The 22,909-nt window shown below is 38.3% G+C and overlaps 3 protein-coding genes across 6 annotated transcripts in view; 1 reads left to right on the top strand and 2 right to left on the bottom strand.

Annotated features, from left to right (window-relative positions):
• Positions 1-1,280: 1,280 nt before the first annotated feature.
• Positions 1,281-9,222, top strand: LOC121907122 (F-box only protein 47-like). 2 transcript variants are annotated; one of them, XM_042426501.1, is made up of 11 exons: positions 1,281-1,564; positions 2,056-2,259; positions 3,150-3,311; positions 3,514-3,590; positions 4,374-4,448; positions 5,141-5,249; positions 6,189-6,362; positions 6,637-6,786; positions 7,111-7,253; positions 8,286-8,445; positions 8,745-9,222. In XM_042426501.1, exons 2-11 carry the CDS (start codon positions 2,070-2,072, stop codon positions 8,843-8,845), a joined length of 1,341 nt encoding a protein of 446 aa, XP_042282435.1. In that variant the 5' UTR covers positions 1,281-1,564; positions 2,056-2,069; the 3' UTR covers positions 8,846-9,222. The 2 variants fall into 2 exon arrangements, with proteins under 2 accessions (XP_042282435.1, XP_042282434.1); XM_042426500.1 differs by lacking the exon at positions 1,281-1,564 and adding an exon at positions 1,596-1,842 and having other exon boundaries at positions 8,745-9,221.
• Positions 9,223-9,388: 166 nt separating this feature from the next.
• Positions 9,389-14,569, bottom strand: LOC121907124 (ADP-ribosylation factor-like protein 6). Of its 3 annotated transcripts, XM_042426506.1 has the most exons (9): positions 13,630-14,569; positions 13,384-13,434; positions 13,200-13,261; positions 13,001-13,069; positions 12,801-12,895; positions 12,118-12,247; positions 11,309-11,364; positions 11,158-11,170; positions 9,389-10,033 (listed from the first exon to the last, which is right to left on the bottom strand). In XM_042426506.1, exons 1-9 carry the CDS (start codon positions 13,750-13,752, stop codon positions 10,000-10,002), a joined length of 633 nt encoding a protein of 210 aa, XP_042282440.1. In that variant the 5' UTR covers positions 13,753-14,569; the 3' UTR covers positions 9,389-9,999. The 3 variants fall into 3 exon arrangements, with proteins under 3 accessions (XP_042282440.1, XP_042282439.1, XP_042282441.1); XM_042426505.1 differs by lacking the exons at positions 9,389-10,033; positions 11,158-11,170 and having other exon boundaries at positions 11,231-11,364; XM_042426507.1 differs by lacking the exons at positions 9,389-10,033; positions 11,158-11,170; positions 13,384-13,434 and having other exon boundaries at positions 11,231-11,364.
• Positions 14,570-14,740: 171 nt separating this feature from the next.
• The window catches only part of LOC121907099 (ephrin type-A receptor 6-like), a 191,604-nt gene continuing 183,435 nt past the window's right edge, over positions 14,741-22,909 (bottom strand). Inside the window, exons 15-17 of the mRNA XM_042426471.1 lie at positions 19,488-19,681; positions 18,991-19,140; positions 14,741-17,197 (exon numbers count right to left, since the gene is read on the bottom strand). Of these exons, the coding sequence (XP_042282405.1) occupies positions 17,083-17,197; positions 18,991-19,140; positions 19,488-19,681 (459 nt within the window). The 3' untranslated portion in view covers positions 14,741-17,082. The remainder of the gene's footprint in view (positions 17,198-18,990; positions 19,141-19,487; positions 19,682-22,909) is intronic.

Here is a 22,909-nt window from a genome sequence, read left to right on the forward strand (position 1 = left end):
TCCTGTGATTAGCAGCTGAGCATAGCTGGTCTGTTGTGCATCGTGCAGGAGTATAACACAACCATGATGATGTGTTTGTAGCATACAGACTGTCACTTTTTGTTTTTGAGGCCATTTCTGAAAGGCCTTTTTTTGCACTACACATACCTTTATTACAATATCTATCTATCTATCTATCTATCTATCTATCTATCTATACATACATACAAACAATATATGTATACACACACACACACACACACACACACACACACACACACACACACACACACATATAGTATTCACAAATCTCAATACAAACAAGCAGATCTTAAGAGACTCTGTGCACCCAAACAGGTGTTTTGGTCATTCTGGCTGAGTAGACCTCTGCTCAGATTGAGGTCAGTTGGAGCCATGATGGGAGTTATGTGAGGTCACCAAACGTCATGAACTAATAATGAGGACAAAGGTCGGAGTTGCCCTGACCTAACAGGTGCAACAAAACTGCCAGGAGAGAGGGAGATGTCAATGACGCACAGTCTGTACATGCCCACACAGTCCTGAGAAAAGTTCTAATCAGCAACAATAACAACTGAGAACAGCTGTGTAAGCTGCGTTACTCATTTATAGTTCTACATAGGACTGGGCAATATATCAATATTATATCGATATATTGATATGAGACTAGATATCGTCTTACATTTTGGATATCGTAATATCATGATATGGCATAAATGTTATCTTTTCCTGGTTTTAAAGGCTTCATTACAGTAAGTGATGTAATTTTCTGAACTTACCAGACTGTTATATTATTTGTCTTTATCAATAATCTCATTGTGTAAATATTTTGTGAAAGCACCAAAAGTCATCCCTACAGTATTGTTGCAATATCTCTATCAAGGCATTTGTTCAAAACGATCGTGATATTTGATTTTGTCCACATTGACCAGCCCTAGTTCTACATTTTGCATATTTAATCTGAATCCCAAACCAAATCTGGGTTGTACTGTAACTTTCTAATAAGTACTACTTCTTCAAAAATATTTATATCACCCAGAGGAAAATACTTTATAGGGGGTGGCGGGGGCTTCTGAGTTCTTAAGTACTAGTAGTACTCAGCAGTATTTAGTTGTACTTATTTTTGTTCATAATAAAATTAGCATTATTCGTTGTAAATTTACACTCCATATATTACACATATTTTTCTTCAAGACATATAAGAAAGATGCTCCTCACCATCATCCAATACTCCCCACGTTAGTTTCTCAGCTTTATCCAGACAGAAATAATTAATATCTGAATATATTACCAGTTTAGTTGTTGCGCCCTCTCAAACAGATGATGATCGGTGCGTTCACGGACAATCCGTGAAAAAGGGTTGTCTTAACCTGGTTATGCTCAGCGCCTCAGCCCGTCTTAGCCTGGAAAAAAACTAGTTTCAAAAACTAAATTTCACAATTTTTTTTTACATGGAAAGCGTTAGCATGAATAAAGGCATGTGTGGCGTGAGATCTGTGTCAATGGCGTGAATCTCAGGTCAAAGTGTGAGACTTGGCAGCTCTGAATGTTAGCAGAAAATCAGAGTGTAAGTATTTTTCACAATGGATAATTTTAATATAACTTTTGCTTCACTTTATTACTACTTGTCTTGTATCCACTGCTAATACTTTCTTGCTTTCAGTGACATTTTGATGAATTTTTACCCTATAGCTACCTCTTTACGTTTTTTTTCCGTGTAGACTCAAACATAGCGAGCTAGTTATTGATTATTTCGCGCCGTTCACTGTCATCAAAGAAATGTAACACAGAACAACTGAACTATTGAGTTACTACTAATAACTTAAATAACTCATAACAATACTGGTAGGATACTCTTTTATTGTAACATTAACACGTATTCCTTTTATCTGTATAAATCTGTGGTTAGTTAAACCTATAAGTTTAGATTAATATTTAGTTCACTGTCACATTTTTTGTAGTTCGTGGCTAACTAGCTAGTTCGGTTAAGCTAGCTAGGTTAGTTTTCAAGTTTATTGGTGCTTTAAAGTGAATTTTGCTTTGTCTTTTTCAATACAGTGGGTTCAGTGGTGATGATGATGGTGAGAGCAGCTTCCACAAATATTGGAAAGTACACTTTGACACATAAGTCTCAGCGTTATAAAAGGAGTCTTCACCGGCCCGTCGGAACCATCATGACCCGCAGCCGAGTGAAGAGCGGCGGCGACTTCTTCCAGAAACTCCCGTCAGAGGTGTTTCACATGATCCTGGACAGACTGTCTGGTAGGTGTAGACCGGCTTGTCTTATTATATAAAGTCTGAATTTGCTCTTCAAAATGTGCCTCATTTCAACACATTCATCTTTAGCTATATTTAAATAAAACTGTATAAAATATCCCCCCTATGAAAAGTAGCTGTGAACCAGTGGAAGATATTTAAACAGGTAGAAGTCAAGTAGTCAAGATTGAAATCTTCTACATATAAATTATATTTAAATAACACATCTTGTGCTAAAGACATTTTGTGAAGACTTTTGCTGACTGGATCCCTTTGAACTACATTGCATAGAATAAGAAATATAACCCAGAATTTTAAAATTAGGGCTGCAACCAATGATTATTTTCATTATTAATGATTAATCTGCAGATTAATGTCTCCATTTAGTCAATAAAAAAAAAATCGCTTTTTCCCAAAGGCCACGATACCATCTAAAATGCCTTGTTTTTTGTTTTTTTTACCACAACTACAAAGAAATTCATTTTCATGTCACAGAGTTCTAAAGAAACCAGAAAATATTCACATTTAAGAAGCTGCAGTCAGAGAATTTTAGTATTTTTTCTTGAAGAAAAGACTCAAAATGATGAATTGACAACAAATAGAAACACAATATTTTCGCTCATGATATCGCCAATATGAAACCAAAAGTTTTGCATGTGTGTACCAAACATTATATCCATCTCTTCTGTTTAAAAACCACCTTTAGGACATTTTCTAAGTTGTCCCCTCAGCTGCTCTCAACGGATAAATTTAGTAAAGCAATCCCTGCTTTTCAAGTCCTGATTACTTATACTGGAACAAAATATGAATCAAAAATACATTTCAAGTTCAGATTTGAACTCAGAAAGGTTCATTCATACACATATTTGGTTAATGACGCTGTATGTGTTTGCCAGTGCTGGAGATCAGCGTGTTCAGCATGGTGTCCAAGGAAATCACTCGTTATGTTGTGGACTATATCAACACCCTGGCGTGGAAGAATAAAATGATCATCCAAAGCTTTCACCACTCCACCTGCCATGAACAGACATCCACTATTGAACACTACAGAGACCTGGGTAAGCTGAATGTATATTCTAATGAATATTTTGCTCTTCACAGTATATATGAGGAATTTATTACTGAAAATCTGTTGATCTGTGTCAGTCACATTGCTGATAACCTCTCCCTACACTTTAATAATCACCACACACTACCAGGGATAACCTGGCAACTGTTTTCCATTTTTTTGGTAATGTGTTTTTCTGTTCAATGTCTCAGGTTTACTGTTCAAGAGATGTACCCTGTTGCTACCAACAAAGGACAGGTTAAAGTTTATCTTTAGCAAGTTTTCACAGGTAAGAAAATGACAGGTGAGAAGACCAACAATAGTGTGATGTGTTTTAAACAAAAAATAATTCCTGATTTCTGATTAAGTTAATCATGCATATCTTATGTTTCTCTATATTTACAACTTCATTATACATATTTTGTAGGGATAGACAATAAAGGAAAAATGTTGCAATATTTTGTATTTTTGATATTCATAAAAAGTTGCATAACTGCATATGTGCAACTTTTAGCTTCTGTTGTTCCAACTAGACAGAAAGACAAATACTACCATTTAAAAACTCCATCATCATCATCATCTGTTTAAAAACCAAATACTTCCAAACAACAGATGTAGCACTTGTTCCCCCAGAAATTATTTTGTCTTCTTCACTCATTTTGATAGTTATTTGAAAAGACACAGTGCTCTGTAGCATGCTAAACAGATCAGCTCATTTTGAGATTGATCATGATTGGCCATTTTCTGTGTTGGTACAGTAGAAAAGTACCCAAAATGAAACCAGGCTAAATAATTTTATTTATCATAACAACCAGGCTGTTTGTCTTAAGACTCGTAATAAAATAGCTAAATTATTTAATATTATTTTATTTTTTTACCAAGCAGAAACACATTTTATATAGTGCACCATGGTGGATCTTATCTGCCTAGTTGTATGACATACAGTACAGTGACTGTTGCACATGTGTACATTGCAGTGTTGTTGCTGTAATAATATGTTGTTAAGTCCTAATATCTATTGACCTTGACACATGGTATTGATCTCATGAAATTGTCCATTGATCTCTTTCAGGTCCCCTGCTTCATGTTAGAGCAGTGCTCAGCACCAGACTGCATTGGCTTCTCCAGCTACGGAGTCTTCCTCCAGGTGAAAGCCCTCGTATAAAGACTGAAAATTACATAAGAAAGTGAAATTAGAAATCAGCCACAGCTAAGGGTAGATGAACACAAAATGATTGCTTGCAGAGTTAATGGAGCTCAAACTTAATTTCTTTCTTGAAAAGATCATCTTTTTAGTAAGAAATACTAACAACCTTTAGTTGCAGTCTGGTAAAATTACACGATGAAGATCAAAAGCAGTGATGTAGACTGTAGAAAATGCTTTTAAATCTATTTTACTGACAGATGAGTTTGCTTCGGAGTGTCTGTTTTTGCCGTGCTGCCAGCCAAATTTCCCAGCGGGGACAATTAAGACAGAACTACTTTTCTATGGCTCTGTGAAGTTTGCTCCTTACAGCTAATCTTTTATCTGAATTTTGGCTGCATAATGCTGCATTGCACACTCAGTCACACCTTTATAATATGTAATCATGTAAGACACCTGCTGTATGCAATAAAAATATGATCCTGAAACACTTAAAAAACTAAACTTCAGCTGGAAACTATTAAGCTTTTGTCACAAGGTTGAGAAGTCAGTAGGCATATCACTGACCTAACATTTTTCATTTTCATTTTAGTCCTTGTATGATCTTTCTGCCTCATCTCTGTGCCTTAGCCAGGAAATATGAATCTTTTCTGTTATTAAAAATTTTAACGTATGTTCTGTTGATTGCTCTACAGACACTAATCGCAGGATGGGATGAGCTTGAGTGCCACAGAGTGTTCATCTTCCTGTGTGACCTCACAAACCTACAGCAAAAAACGGAGTCAGTCATCAGTGGAAAACCAGGTGTTTGTTGTTGTAAAAAATGTTTCCCTCTATGTCTACAGGATATTTTTCTTTCTGTTAAAGACACCATGTGTAGTTGAGCTCGTAGGACTTGTTGTTATCCCTTACAATAATCAGCACTCCCTTCATTTCTTGAGCGGCGGTTGATAAGCCCACAACACCTCCAGAGGGCTCAACGGCTACACCTGGCATCCCAGGTGTGACCCCGTAGGGCCCGTCAGTAAACTCCCATCTCTTTCAGGGGTCCGGTGGTTGATTTGGACACAAAACCTCTGCAGCCCGACTCTGCTGGGAGCACTTGTTTCACTGCTTCAGCTGCTACGTGTGTGTACTTCAACCTTTTTCGTTTATACACTTCACTTACTGCAGCCTCCCAAGGCACAGCTAGCTCTACGATGAATAGGGACCTCTGTAAGGTAGACCACAAGACCAGGTCTGACCTGAGATTCGTTGTCATGATCTCTGCTGCTGGTCTAGATCCACCTGCATCTTCCAGTCATGGGCTTTGTCCAGCAGGCTTGATTCCTTCCTTGTAGTTGGAAGCTTTGGGAGTTGTCCTGCAGTTTTTTGTGGTTATTGTGTATTTCAAATCATTCTGATGGTAAATGTTTTTGTTTGTAGAAAAATTAGACAATCCCAGTAAAAGTTGGTGCAGTCTGCATTGCTTTTAAGCTGTTTATTTTAGTTTCCGGTGAGGTTAGCGACATGCATGGGCCTCTGAGATGGTGTCATGTCCGAATAGTTACAAAAACCACAACAAAGAAGAGAGTGGGCTGATAGCAGTGCAGCGGGCTAAAGTGGGAGTGACTATCTAGACAGCCTGTTATTAACTCAGGGCCTTTTACTGTAAAAGTCTTAAAAGACACAATAACAATAAACAATAAAACAAATTAAAAAAAACATTTGGTAATTTTCTTGTTTGTCTCTGTCTGTCCTCAGGGGTGAGGTGGTACCAGGAGCTGCAGCTCCGTCTTTTCTGCCGTCAGGTATTCTTGGACCCTTGGCCAAACCGGCCGGATTGTCAGTTCTGGCTAATGCAGCTCCTGAAGCCTTGGCCGATGGTCAGCCAGGCACACTTACTGTTCATCCTCTACGGACCACTGCTGCCTGAGGGTAAGACAACTTTTATACATACAGTTAATAAAACAATCACTTGATAATTTGATAATGAATTTGAAATTTGATTGAACCGTACAATGTAAGACTATCGATTTGTACAACTACAGTACAAGTGTTGAGTAGTTAGAAGTAAAGCATAGAAACGGGTTGTATTATGAGACCAAAATAAACCACCTACATGTTGGCTTGAATTTCCAAGTGTTCTGCTTGTTTGTTTTTTTTATAGAAATGAGCTATAGTGTGACACAGAGTTCTCTCCTCCATGCAGGCTCCATCAGTTGGCAGGATCTAGTGGAGAGGGGGCTGCCTCACAGTGCTCTGTGGGACCTGGCCAGGGCCATCCTTCTGCTCTTCAGCAAAGTAGAAGTCAAAGGCTGGACCACTGACTCGATGCTGGCAATTTTGGAGGAGCTTATTGGTATCATTCTTCAAATGTCAAAACCCCCCAGATAGACACATAGTGAGAATATAGACCCCCAGGTGGTTGATAAGAAGTTATGAAACTTAGACAAAGAGTCCTCTAGGGAAGAAGATTTCTTTGTTAATGATTTAGTATTGAAGAACTCGACAAGTCTTGAAACATTTTAAGCTAACTAAGCTAATAATTCTCACAAACAAGCTGAGTGGTGCTTATTTTGTCTGGATGAAAATACTGGATGAAAAGCAAGCCAAGAAATTAATGTTGTAGATTAACTGAGCTGATTTTAGACTTGGTTGTCCTCCTCCTCCTCCTCATCCGCAGTTATTCCTCAGCCCTGGCATGTGGAGAATGTGGCTCGTCTCTTGGTGCTGTGTGGCAGCAATCTCTGCTACACTGTTCTGGCCAGCAAAGCCCTCAACGGACGAATCCTTGAGATATCGAGACTCATCGTCTACATCATACTGGTGAGAATACTAGTTTTTTAATCATCACCTGACTTCAGGTTAAGCCTCATTATGATTTGGTATATCGGGCCATTATTGGCTTTTATTTGAGAATAAGATATTGGTGGGCAAATCTAATTATAGATTTTATGTAGATGATGCAGTTAGACAACATATTTATTGTACAGTTGATTAATATTACATTAAACATAGATTCAGGACAAGTGTGCTCGAGGTGATTCCTATTGCCATGTCTGCTTATTCCTGTTAAGTGTCATGGAGCTGGAGCCTTTCCCAGAATGCATTAGGCAGAGGGCAGGGGAAAAGGTTGAATAGATGACCTGTCCACAACAAGAAAACATAATCTTTTTTTGAACAATGGGAGAAAATAAAATTGATTGTTTCTGAATTTCCAAATAATTGCTCTAAGATGGAATATAAAAATAATGTAAATAAGTTTTTAGTTAGCATTTTGATTCATGTTGACATTAATGATTCACTACTAAAAATCTTGTAATCGGCCTTGTTACTGCTCCTCATGTGTGAATGAACATGAGGAGCCACTTGTGCTGTCCATGGTGCTGATTTTGATTCATTATTCTGTTATTTAATTAGAAATGTCAGCATCAGCCTTCAAAAACTGCAAAGTGCTTGATATAATAATGGAGAGAGTATTTTCTCTCTATCAACAGTGTGTGCAATTGTTTCCCCTAACTGGATTTTATTATATGCTTCATTTCCTTGATCTTGTATTGCAGTTTTTTTTTTTTTAATTTTGCAAATTTAAGCTTAATTTAATCAGGCAGTTTCATTGAGATTAAGATCTTTATTCAAGGAGAGACCTGAGAACAGCAGACAGAAACAACACAACTACACAATAAACAAGGGATTAATAAAAACACTTACAAGAATCACTGTGCACAATATCAGGGCCTAGGATCTGACACACCTTATTAAAATGATTGTTAACTTATAATTGTATTAATTAAAGCTATGACAACCTTTGCTCTGTGAAAAAGGTTTTTTCTGTACGGCTTCATTCTTCATTCTTAGGTGTGTGAGAAGGACGGCTATCACATGAGCTGGGCGGTAAAGTTAGTACAGCAGATCTGCAAAGTCTTCAGCACGGCTCCTGAAAAGTTCTGCTTCATCCAACATCTGGAGAACATGTTTTCAGAGGTCACCAGGGAGATCTTTGAGTTTTCCGTCACAGGTAAATTGGGGCGGCTTTCTGGAGTGTAAATTTAATTTCATAAACTTTTTTTAGTCTTGTTTTGACACTAAAAAAAAATCATCTTTACACGGGCTGGAACATGAACCTATGGGGAAAATGGTTCTTTGCATCAGGTAATATAATACAGTAATATTGTGATATTATAATCATAAAAGTATGAAGAAACAATAACTACAGAATTTAGATGGTGAACCAAAACAGCTCTCTGCTTACCTCCAGGGTGTCTCTGATTCTAATTAAATAGAAAAAAAGTCATGAATACCATCATGTGTTTCCAGGAAACCATCTCGAAGACAGGGAGACTTTCCAGACTTTGTGTATCCTCCTGGACTCCAGTGCTCGCTTCCATACTAAATTCCTCTACATGTTCCTCAAGTAGGAATGATGCAGATTACAAGTTACAACGTGTGGAAGACAAAATAAAGAGATGTTGGGGAAGAAACAAAATGTCAATAATGAACAGGGTTAGCTAAAGAAGTGAATGAGAGAGAGTGTGATGGAGCTTTGCAACAAGAACAGGATTAACAGACACGGTAGCCTTTGGAAGTTCAGAGAAATCCGAGGACGAATGTGGTTCACTGCCTGCTATAAATATCACTTTGTTGGTTGAAAATAGAGCTGTTTAATTGCCACGCTTTGGTTACACAGCTTGGTTATTTATACACATTTTATACTGTATTTTTCTCAAAGTTTTAAAAATCTTGTTCTCCCTAAACCATTTTGGGTGTAATTTTAATACTAACAGTATTTAATATTTATTCATTAATAGCAACAATATACAGTATTTATTATTTATTCATATTGAAGCTCTCTATGTAAATGTAGTTGTGATACAATATGGTTGTTTTTGTATTATTGATTAAAATTGATATTTTGAATTTACACTTTTTTTTTTGTTGTAAAGTTTTGGAGATTAAAGCAGTATTTTGTGGCTGACCTCTTACAAAAACACAAACACAGCACGCACTCAGCAAATAACAAGCTTTTTATTACCTTCCAGGTATTACAACAATCAGCATTGACAGAATTTTCCCCACAAAATGAATATAACGTGACATACAGTGGAATAAAAAAGAAGCAGGTTAAAATAAAAATGTTTAAACGTTACTGTGCGCAGAGCAGTGTTAAGGATATTTTCAGGTTAGAGTAGGTTGTTCGAGCTGCATGTTATGGAGCCCCCAAAGTCTCAAAAAGATATATATAGATAATATTTTTTTATCTTGTCCAAACAAGATAAAAAAATATAATTTTTCAGAACTTGTGGGGCTTTGTAGTGTTTTCACATTTGTGTTCATAACGATGTATCACATGGCTAACTTACTGGGAGCTTTAAATAATCACTTTATAGAGTAGTCATATACAAATAATACTATTAGCAGGATTTTTTTTTTAAAGAAACAAAGTCGGTAGCACGCGATGAAAGGACTAGGCTATTTGACATAGAATTTTAAGGCCTACAACATCAAGTGTGATGAACACAGGTGACGAATCAGATCCAGTTATCACATCCCTCTGTCCATCGTCACAGGCGCTTCAGTCGTTCATGTGGTCGCTGTTTTGATATGATCTGGTAGAAGAGAAAAAAAAAACTAAAAGATGTAAAAAAAAAAACAAAACAGAATCCAGGAAGTCTTGCTGAATATTTGTCCTAAAGTGGCGCAGACAACCATGGAGAAAAAAAACTAAGGCACAACTGTCTTCACTTGAAATAATACATTTATTCTTTGAGCATAGGCGATCAAACAGATCAAACAGAAAAGATGTATAAGAATCATATAAGATATATAATTTAATCTGTGCTTTACTACCTGATCTACAGTATAAAAGGTTTATATATGTGTTCAAACTGTACACACACATGCAAGACGATGGCAACTGTTGATTCAGTTCAACTGTGAAAACATTCACTTTTCAGTAAAGTCAGAGTAGGTTCCATTTACACAAGCTTTAAATTTAAATGGGACAAGGGAAGATTGAAAATAACTGAACAATCTACAATATATGGAACACAAGACCCTATTTGGACAGGAGTTATTTCTGTAGATGAGGTTGAGATGAAGATTTTAATATTATATGTTTTATGGCTAGGTCCAGAGCGCATAAATGTGTGATTTTTATCTCTACCAACTGTTTGACATGTTCAGTCTCTCATGATTTAAGTCCCATCCAGAAAGACACAGAAGCTGCGTCCCAAACATTACGAATATGTAGTGTATTCACACTGGAAAAATGTCAAATACTCAGAAGTGTTGCTATACATTATAAAAAACCCTAAATTTGTTAATTGTCTGCTGCTGTTGCACACTTTCCTCCCACAATGCAATGCACAAAGGAAATGGAGGAGCTACTCATAGCTGAACAAGATGAAGTAATAGTGGATGGTGGTGAAACGGCACCAGGAACACCTCAGAAAATGAAAAACAACTTGAATTTTGATTAAACATGTTTTCTCTCTTTGTTAGGTTGGTATTTTGAAGTTGCAGTTTGATTGCCTTTGCACGGCGCACATATTGCATAATTTCCTGCCTGAGTTTTTTTTTTTCTTGTGTACTAACTGCAAACAAACTTTAACAATTAGTACATAGTATATCCTGTATACAACTAGTGTGTAACAAGGAACTGGGACAGAGCTTACAATCTACCACCACAATCACTTCACATGTTGACATGACAGAGCTTGATGATACTCACTGTGCAATTTGTTCTATGAGTATGAAAAAAAGACAGGATGCAGTGAGTCACTGAAATTGTAATTCTCAGCACAATGACACATGACACGCCTGTTCTTTCTTTTAGCCCAGTGTGACATTTTTATTAAAATGTACTAAACAGACATATTTACCATGTAGCCAGTCCAACCCCTCCTGTAGGCCCTCTCCTTTGATAGCATTGCTGGCGCTGAGAAATAAAAGGAGATGTCGAGAAGTTAATCTCTTTGTGGCCCACATTCACTTTCTCATGACTTTTCAAGGAGCCCGGATGACTAAACCAGTCTATCTCTTAATCCATCCGCCTTCCGTCTGTCTAATGAGTAAACAAGGTGAAAAACAACAACTGTGTAGATATTTTAAAATAACTCTTGCTGTGCTTCCCAATAATGTTTAACCTATGAGCTGGGGAGAAAGACAAATAAGCAGACATTGGAAACAGACCAGGAGGTAACCGACGAGTAAACACACCTGGTCACGTCAGTGTTTATGTTTAAGACTTTAAGCTGTAACTTTGTACAATTCAATTCAATTTTTCAATTCAGTGGGCTGTATTGGCATGAAAATTCGAGAACAATGTTGCCAAAGGAAAATATAATTTGTCCAAATATTTGGACAGTATAAAATAACAATAATATGAACATTAACACAACATTAAAATGTATATATGTATACACAGTATATCCGATGCATATGGGCTTGGCTCAGTTCAGTCACTTTAATTCAAGTGTGGTTCCTTGAATGATTCCTGTAGCAAATGACTTTACAATGCTTAGACTTTGTCTGCCTTTGCTTAGATAAACATCATCAGGTGGTCACATGCATGTAACAGCATTAGTGCAGGATTGTATGTGTGACCAGAGCATTGTAAATGAGAAACACAGGAAGGATGAAGAAAGGGACTGTGTGCAGTCAGTTTAAAGAAATCTGACAGATATATTACCAGATGTGCCAGGGTTTGTCTTTGATGTTCTCCAAAGACAACATCTGTGAGACCTTGACAGTAGACATGGCATCCTGCAGATCCATCTTGTTAGCAAAGAACAACACTGGTATCTTTTTGCTGCTGATATCTGGACAGTAAAACAGGACCGGCACATCATCAGCCAACAATATAAAACAGATAAAAATTTGGACTGAAATATCATCAGATAGTTTGTGTAGATATATAGTATCTTTAAATGTCATTATTGTCTTAAAATAATACATCAAAAATTAATTTTGGACCATGTGCCATGATGGAAGGCTAAACCTAGTAGGTTTTCATTCAGGTATGCTAAACTAATGTAGACTTTCACTGGACAAAACACACAAACACTTCTGTGCCACATGATTTAACATGCCTAATTAAGACAATGTGACTGAAAACCAGAATCTCTAATACTAATAATAATGCCAGTAAAATGGATTAATTTGTATTTTCATGGTATCTGATCCAAATGTTTACTAAAACAGCAACATTTCTATCATTTCACAGATGAACAATATGACCCCTGAAGACTTTACCGATACTGTTATAAAAGGCCTTATGTCTTTTCATTTTGTCATATAATATTTTTTACAGAGATTAGAACGAATAGTATCCTGTGATGTCATTAAAAATGATGAAGACACTATTGCAGTTACCTTCATGCTTGAGAAGAGTATCTAACTCCTCTTTGGCAACAACCATTCTCAGTTTGTCACCGCTGTCAATGACAAATATGATGGCATGGCTTTCTCTGAGGACGACGAGAGAAGAAGTTTTAATTCAGACATGTTTACATGTTTTAAGTCGTGATGGGCATGTTGTGTGTGTTGTGTGTGTGTGTGTGTGTATTTCATACTTGTAATAATGCTCCCATAGGTTTCTGTATCTGCTCTGCCCAGACATATCAAAGACTGTAAAGGACAGGCTGCGTGCAGAGAGAGAGAGAGGAAGAATAGCTCAGAATGATACATACTGATACATGAGCCATTTGAATTTCATAACTATTAACTAGTCAAAAAGTGATAAACAAAACATAAATATCTATAAAATTCTACCTTGAACTCTTGAACTTTTCAATGTTGAAGCCAATTGTTGGGACTATTTCTTGTGCCTGGGTCTGCATGCACCCACACACACACAGAGACATGCATGCACACACAAACACACAAAAGCAGACAAGTAGCGGCAAAAGTATGTCAAAAAGGAAATAGTGTAAGGAAAGTATGATATGGGCTTTACCTGACTAACATGTTTCCACTCCTGTGACAATGGGCCTAAATGATTCGAATTCTGAAAACAAGCAATCAGTAAATGATTGCATCCCAAATCCCCAAATGTCAAGGAACAAGAACATTTCTGTTTAAGCGTGTAAAAAAGTTTGTATAACCACATGGCAGCACTAGATACACAAATCCCTCTCAATTCAACAATCATCTTTGAACAAAATTAAAAAAAAAAACCTCACAATCAGCCCCGTCTACTTACATTCGTCGGTTTCAGTTGGTTGATGATGGTAGTTTTGCCGCTGTTGTCCAGTCCCAAACATAAGACGTTGACCTCTTTCTTCCTCAGGCCAAGCCAGCTCGTCAGTTTATCCAGCAGTCCCATTAGACTCAATTCACACTACACTCATTTAAATACTTAACACATCACCCCATAGATGGTCTGATTGCGGGAAATTAAACCTACTAGATTTGAAAAATCTCATGAAAGCAAACAATAAAGATAAACATAGCTGCGAATAGTGTGTCTCCAGTAATTGCTGTGAATAGTGCCGCCTGGGCATCGCAGCTTGTGACAGGTAATCCTATTAGGGAGATTTAAGCTCTGTGAACCACCCGGTGACCTGACCATGGAGTATGGAGCTTCCCAGGCCCCCCATGTTGATGCATTTGATTTATTACTCTAAAACCATACCTCTCTGAAGGGCCCCCTCTTGCTTTGGGCTCCTTGAGGGCGCATACACACATAAACACAACAGCAGCGGCAGCAGCTTATCCTCTGTATCTTCTGCTCCTAAAATAATTGGAGCCACTCTCTCAATCCGTTGTACACACTAATTCAACCCATCTGTGAAAGAGTGTTGTTGTAGGTCTAAAATTAATTGGAAATAAAATGCACAAACAAAAGTGACAGCAAAATAAGGCAGAGGTTGTGGTCACTATAAACTCGTATACCAACATATGGTAAGCTCTGGAGATTGAGCTATAATGGGGAAATGTGTTTTAACAAGGGAGTTGAGGCAATTGTCTTTGAGAGTTGTTTTTGCTGTCTCAGGTCAAATTTGCATAATGTAAAATTTTGAACTTTTCACTTGGCACCTCTGGAGATGGTCAATGGTCCAACAGCTCCATCTTTTGGTATTAGTCATGTGTACAATGTTATAACAATAATATACATTACATTTTAGTTTTATCACCTTGTTAAGCACTTTAACATATGTTTTTAAAAAACTGTAAGTCAAGCTTATATTATTATTATTATATTTTAGAGAACAGAAAAACATTGACTTTCTACGATGAAAGAAGGCTCTGATCAACTTTGGTGATGTTCCCCTATAATTTTAGTACTCAAAACAACATTTCATAGCCTAAAAGATGTAAGATAGTCTTCATTTGAATCATCTCTGCTTTGATTCACTTCACTGTTCCTAAGTTAAAAATCGAAACCATATGAAATGAGCAGTCAACCACCAGAACTGTTCATCTTTATTTGCAAATAAATATTCGCTGTAACTGCCTCTTACAGTGTGCAAGATCTACAACATCTCTTTGGAAATTATAGAAAAATAAAATTAATAAGAATAAGAATTATAAGTATACTTGTACTTTGTACAAAAGAACGTTCTAACATTGCTCAGCAGTAGAACATGCTAAACAAACAGCATCTGATATTCTCCATATCCTGTAGAGGGATGGTGACCGTGAGCGGGTGTGTGCAAATATATGCGTGTATGTGTGTGTGCTTGGATTTTGTGCGTGCACCTTTTCTACTCCCGAAGGCCTGGATGCATAACTACACTGTGACCGAAAGTCACAGTTCTCTAGATCCAGTTTGCCTTCAACATTTATCACCGAGCCTGTTTGTAATAAAAACATAGCTGTAGTGGGCGGTCGTTCTCTTGAATATGGATTACAACTTAATCTAATGGATAGGTCCCTTGATTCCAATGAAACGTATGAACTACTCTAATGTGTTTCCGTATTGCCTGATTAACGGACTGTAAGGCATTCTGTGTGTATGTATGTCTGCGTGTGTGTGTTACTGTTGATGTTAGAGTGACACATGATGAGTTGTGATGCTGCTGTTTATGTTCACTTTCTTTCTGCCGCCCTTTAAGTTCTCTGCCAGAGGGCTCTGTCCTAAACACACAAGACTACTGCCTTTCTCACCGGTTTGCATCGACCGGGTTTTAGCTACTTCTGCTGCCTCGACTAACTAGTTATATCCTGCAGCACTGCCTATTCACCGTTGACTTAGAGAATGGAGAAAAAACATTGATTTCAATGGCAAATGTCTGGCAACATGACATCAACTACTGCAGATCCAACAGTTTTCATTTCAGACTACATTTATGTACACTTCATTCCCATACTGCCACAAATATTGTGCCACAACCTTTACATGATCACACTGTAAGAACAGACTGGGCTAGAATAACTCAAATCCGTCTCAGATGCTGTCCTGCTCTGACATCTTGGATGAGCTGAGACGTCCCAGAAGGTCAAACCACTGCCTGTATTAGTGTGTGTACAGCCAAAGAAACAGTGAATGCATACAAAAGGATTTCAACTATATCTGAAGAACCATATAAGTCCATGTTACATTTTTAGACAATTTCAAACATCTCCTATCTATATCTAAGTTCTGTGAACATTCATATGTTAAGACAGTGGAGGTTGTGTACTGTCAGGCAACGTATAACATTCACAATCCAAATAACTCGAGCTTATTATACAACTGTGAGTCCACACTAGCTGTTAAAAACTGTCAGAATAGACTTGTATGGTTATTCATCTGAAGGCAACGGATCCAGTTGTACAAGCTTAGCATGTGACAGTAAAAAACAGGTGGATGGTGTGTGAGCCTCATGTTTATAAGTCAATCATTGCACAATTCTTCGTCTCTCTCTGAGATACTGAGGTGACTGCATAATACTGTATTGCTGATTTGGATAAAAATCTTAAATAAATAAAACATTTTAAATAAGATCCAAATTTACTAGGGCTTTCACAAACAGGACTGCACATATATAGATATTAGGTTATGATAATAATTATTGATTAATTGTCTATACACTTAAACATTCAAGAAATCTCCATAACTTGCTTCACACTTCTTTCTTCAAGTATTAGTGTACCAGATTCTCTGGAGAGAGGGTAACTAAAGCAATGCAAATAATACCTTTGTAATAAATTATCAAACTCCAAAATAAAAAATAGTGAGGATATCTTTTCAAAGGACAAAACTTTTCGATTGCACACCCAATAGCAGCTACATGAGCACATAACTCAGAGCGAGAAAAGAACAAAGAAAAGAATCAAAAGATTCAGTAAATTACGTTTGCAAATCTACATCTCTAGATATTTTTGCTCCACACACAAAGTACTGCTGCTGCAACAAGGCATTACATTCCCCTAAGTGAGGGCCTGGGCCAGTCTTTAAAGTCTATCAGGCTGTCTTGTAATAGTCTGGCAGAACCAGGTATACTGGGTAAGGGGTGTATAGTAGAAAAAAGTCTGTTACTACTTGATGTGAGGGAGACCAGGGGGCAGTCTGCTGTGAGAGTCTGTCCGATGACCTCCTTAAACAGACTTTACTGGCTGTATGACGGGTTAAGACTCAGGCACAGGCTGTAGACTGTCTGTATTATGGTCTAGACTTCACTTCCGTCTTGTCCATCAATCTGTCCATCCCAGGTTGTGTTAAAGGGTGTCCTCATACATGGAAACCCTTCTCCTGTTCGTGCATTAGCTGAAGACGAAGGGTCTGTACGCTGCTGATGATCCGCCTCTGGTGGCCGATCAGCTCCACCCCAATACGCCTCACATCTCTAGGCCAAGAGGGGAAACACAAACACACACACACAAGGCACACTATAACTACTATAACTCACTGACTACATTCATTCCCCAGCTCTCCTCAGAGACCACAGAGTCACATAATGAGTCACTCATTAAAACAGCTGAGTGAGGACGATCAAAATTAGATCATTGAAGTACTTCCCTCATTATGTAAGAACATGTGAAAGAAAAGGTTGGGAATTTGACCTTTTCACACACTGTCACGAGTTAATTAGACACAACTTTTCAGTCACAGGCCTTCATCACAATGTGAAACAACACGTCCTTATATTAAAGCCACAGGCTGTATGAACCAATCAACCACAGGAGGGTAAATGGACTTACCTTGGGAGGCAGCTGGTTTCGCAAGATCACTATATCACAAGATCACGTGAGAATCCATCTTGTCAGGCTTCAAGCTATGCACTTGTATCTGAACCATCGGTGGTTTGGACCTATGAGGATTCTTGCGTGATCTCCCAATCCAGCTGCCTCACAAGTTAAGATGGTGATAGACGGTGATCGACAGATGGTTCATCCAATCACCTGCCAAGTATTTGTTGAAAGTGCTTGCCCTTTCCAAACAGTTTCCAAGGACGACTTCTCAGATGGTTCTGTGTAACAAACCATCTGGCACATCAGGTTATAAATGGACAATGGCAAAAAAAAAGGATAAGATGTTTTTAATTTTATATACACATCTACCTAGCAGGTGTGCATTAGAAAACACCTAGTTTGTAGGTAAGGACGTTCAAGGACCTGATGAAGTCATGTGTACACTTGAAATAGAATCAAATAATCCAAGTAATTATTAAAGAGGACATATCATGCACATTTCCAGGTCTATGGTTTTAAGCTGGGGCTCTACTGGAATATCTTTGCATGATTTACAGCTAAAAAAACTCCTTATTTATCTTATACTGGCCCTTTATGCCACCCCTCAGTTCAGCCTCTGTCTCAAACAGGCCATTTTAGCTCCTGTCTCTTTAAGCCCCTCCTCCTGATGAGCCCACTCTGTTCCGATTGGTTAGCTTCCATTACTTTCATTTCACTACTTTTCCTCATTCTTTACTCAAAATGTCAACTTCTCAAACACATCTCGACATGTTGAAGCCCAACTACGATCTAAAATATGAGGACAAGCTGACGTCAGGTCCCAGTAGAAAAACTAGAAAAAAATGTCACAAACGAAGCCTTCGAGGCAGGTTGTAGCCTGGGTCTTTTGACTTGCAGGAAGCATTTCTACATGTGTTAACCTCAGGTTTTGGAACTTTGACACAGATATCCGACATCAAAACAGTATATAAATAACAGAAAACCAAAAAAAGCATAATATGTCCCCTTTAATGATTGTAGTAATCAGCAATTCTGTGGCTTGTGAGGGACAGATTCAAAAAAAGAATAGTCACAATTGAAGCAGCAGAGGCCAAGATGGGTCAAACTCCAAAAAACTCGATCCTACACTCCCTACAATTCAACTTGGCAGTGTTTTTCATTTTATTTCATCTTCAGACCCTCCCTACTTGTTAAACACCCACATCTGGTGTGGAAACGGAGTGGTATGGAAGTATAGTTTCAAGGTGAAACTGATCACATCATCAGGGTTATTTTTTTAGACTTTAGAGAGCTCCCTCCAGAGCCACGCAGGACAGTCACAGGCTGAAGAGTACTTCACAGTACAATTGGTTGAGTATATTTTTAAATCACCACTCCTGCTAAAAAGATAAGTCCTGTCTGGTTTCATGCCATTTCACAATGGTTATATTTTGGCTCCTCTACTCACTCAATACTCATCCTCGCCACAGAATCCAATGTGTTGTAGCCTGCTGCCATGAAGTTGCTCTTGTACTGACTCATCTTGATGGAGTCCAGCCAGTCGCCAATGGAGATGAACATTGGGTAGTCTATTTCCTCCCCCGGAGACTCTGGTAAACTGATGCAATCAGAAACCCAGTTAATGCCAGATTCTGCGAATATTTTCAAAGCATCTCAGAGTTGGAAAACTGGCTTAACTGGTCTAAAGTTCTCAAACTGATACATATTTGGTCCTGCTTTCAAGCGTAGGAGTAAAAGTCTTTATCATCTTTCTTAACCTAGGGAAGTCTCATTATGTTTTATTCTTTAATGTAACTAAAATAACTCTCAAGTCCTACTGTGAGTTAAGAGTACTCTCAGTTTAACTTTGACATATCCTGAGATGCTTGACAAATGGTAATTTCAGCTCACAGTGCATCTACATTTCATGCATTAAATCATATAAGCAACTCTTGAGTACTGTACCTCTGAATGTCCTCCACCAGTGGCAGCAGGCTGCTAGGATTGCGGATCAGTTTATCCAAGAAGGAGACAACATCGGTGAATTTGGGCCGATGACTCCTCTCCTTCTGCCAGCAGTGCAGCATCAGTTGATGCAGGGCGACGGGGCAGCCCATTGGCGCAGGTAGCCGGTAGCCTTCCTCAATGGACAGAATCACCTGGTGAGACAATGCAATGAACGTGATAAAGGACAGCTGCTGTGTAAGAATTTAATTCTTTTGGAAACTGATCTATTTGCCTATAAAGCTGGTTAGAGATCTGTATTGTGTATCATAACACATTTACTCATGATTCAAAACCCTTTCAGCAGCAGCTTTAGCTTCCATTAGAGCAGCTACCCACCCAAAACCCCATAGAAACTGTGTCTGTACCCCGACCACTTAAATTAATTAAATCAACAGTAAACAGAGGAGGAGTTATACATAAAAAACCTAATAAAAAATAACACCACCACTGCAGTAGTAAAACAAAATATGAGAATTAAATGTGGACTCTTAAACATTGGATCTCTGTCATCTAAAGCTGTATTAATAACAATCTAATATCAGATTATCATATTGATTTATTTTTATCTTACTGAAACCTGGCTGTTTCATGAAGAATATGTCAGCCTAAATGAATCCAACTCCCCCCACTCATATTAATAATCACATTCCTTGAGACACCGGCTTAGCTGTTGATTGCCTGACACAGGCATGCAGCACGCTCTCATGCACACACTGAATGATAGGCAGACAGAGAGGGCCAGTAAAAATGGATATGTTTTGATGGTCCACCAGCCCAAAACGTATTTTTTGATGGCCCACCAGGATTTGCCCAAGTATGCCCATACACCACTGGCTGTAACCTAGTGTTGCAGCTGTAAAACGGTGGATAAAATGTTTTGAGCATCACACAACCCCTGCGAAATGACTGATCAGAATTTGATCAGTTTGGTCCGATAACATTTGGAAAGTCTAAAAGAGCCACATGATTAACGGCCAGCCAGCGTGGGAATGTTGTGTCTGATTTAAAAACTCTATACACTGTGAAATACAGAGAGATTTATCTGTCAGTGATAGGCTTAATCAACACTGTGTGAACTCATTTGGCAAGGGCTTGAATGTAACAGACATTCATTTATATGTAAAAGTTCCACATTGCAGGTTTAAAGTAGCTGTAATTAAACCTCTTCTTAAAAAGCCTGCTCTTGATTCAGGCTATTTAGCCAATTAGACCCATATATTAACTTCCTTTTCTCTCTAAGATCTTTGAGAAAGAAGTTGCCAAAAAATTGTGTGACTTTCTACATAACAATAGTTTATTTGAGGACTTTCAGCCAGGATTTAGAGTGCACCATAGCACAGAGACAGAACTGGTGAAATTGCATCGGACAAAGGACTTCTCTCTGTACTTGTCTTGTTAGATCTTAGTGCTGCATTTGACGCAATTGACCATCACATGCTATTACAGAGACTGGAACATTTAATAGGCATTAAAGGAACTGCATTAAGCTGGTTTAAATCCTATTTATCAGATCGATTTCAGTTTGTACATGTTGACGATGAATCCTGCATGCACACAAAAGTTAGACACAGAGTTCCACAAGGTTCTGTGCTTGGACCAGTACTATTCACTTTATATATGCTTGCTTTAGGTAATACTATTAGGAAGCACTCCATACATGTTCATTGCTATGCAGATGATACGCAATTATATTTATCAATGAAGCCAGATCAGTTAACTAAACTTCAAGCATGCCTTAAGGACATATAGACCTGGATGACCTGCAAAACTGAAGTTATTTTGCTTGGCCCTAAACACCTTAGAAACACATTATCTAATGATATAGCTACTCTAGATGGCATTGCCCTGGCCTCCAGCACCACCGTGAGGAATCTGGGAGTTATCTTTGATCAGGATATATCCTTTAACTCCCACATAAAACAAATTTCAAAGACTGCCTCTTTTCACTTATGTAATATGGCAAAAATCAGGCACATCCTGTCTCAAAAAGATACAGAAAAACTAGTTCACACATTTGTTACTTCTAGGCTGGATTATTGCATGTCTTTATTATCAGGCTGCCCCAACCAGTCTCTAAAGACTCTCCAGCTGGTCCAGAATGCAGCTGCACATGTACTGACAAAAACTAGGAAAAAATTCAATATTTCTCCCATTTTAGCTTCTCTGCACTAGCTCCCTGTAAAATCCTCCTCACCTACAAAGCCCTTAATCATCAGGTACCATCATATCTTAAAGAGCTCATAGTACCCTATTATCCCACAAGAACACTGCGCTCCCAGAATGTAGGCTTGCTTGTGGTTCCTAGAGTTTCTAAAAGTAGAAAGGGAGGCAGAACCTTCAGCTATCAGCTCCTCTCCTGTGGAACCATCTAGATTCGGTCCGTTTAAGAGTAGGCTTAAAACTTTCCTTCTTGATAAAACTTACAGATAGGGCCAGCCCAGGTTTGCCTTGGACCAGCCCCTAGTTACGCTGCTATAGGCCTAGACTACCGGGGGACTTCCCATGATGCACTGAGGTCCTCTCTCCTCCTCCCCCTCTCCATCTGCACACATTCATGTACCATTAATGCATGTTACTATCTTGACATCTTCCCTGGAGTTTTGTGCTTTTGTGTCTCACAGGAGACTTTTGGCTGCGGATCATCTGCTGTTCGCTTTGTCCAGCTTGACCCCCACTGTTACTGCTATTATTATTAGTCATATTTCCATTATTATTATTGTTGTTATTGTTATTATTGTTGTTGCTGTGCTTCTCTGTGTCTCTCTCTCCCCTCTCCCTCTCCCCCCTCTCTCTCAAGCCGACCGGTCAGGGCCGATAGCTGCCCACCTAGAGCCCGGTTCTGCTCAAGGTTCCTTCCTGTTAAAGAGGAGTTTTTCCTTGCCGCTGTCGCAAAGTGCTTCTGTTGTGATTTGGTGCTGTATAAATAAAACTGACTTGACTTGATTTACACTGCTGTTTCCCTATGATCTTGCAGACTGCAGCAGACCAAGACGAGATGTGCAGAGCAGACAAACACAATAAACCCACCGAATAACATAGCATTATTTGGCATTATATGGATTTGCATGTAAAGTCTGAGTATCAGGCTGCACTCACAAAACTCTCTAGGGCTGTGAGGTTGTCCTACTTTTGAAATGCTGGAAAAATTCTCAGTGTTATGATGTTTTCTATGAATGTTTCACATAAAGTGAATGGTAAGTTGTAGCACCAAGCATCAGAATACTGTAAATGGTGAACTTGAACACTCAGTTTTGAAAAATTAAACCAAATTACAGCAATTAATTGTATACTTCATACTATAATTTATTGTGTATTGCTTTACACTTCACATATATCTGCTAAGCAGGGGAGATTTACAGTTATATGCAGACTCAACTTGT

The sequence above is a fragment of the Thunnus maccoyii genome, chromosome 11 (assembly GCF_910596095.1).
Source record: "Thunnus maccoyii chromosome 11, fThuMac1.1, whole genome shotgun sequence".
Taxonomy (NCBI): Eukaryota; Metazoa; Chordata; class Actinopteri; order Scombriformes; family Scombridae; genus Thunnus; species Thunnus maccoyii.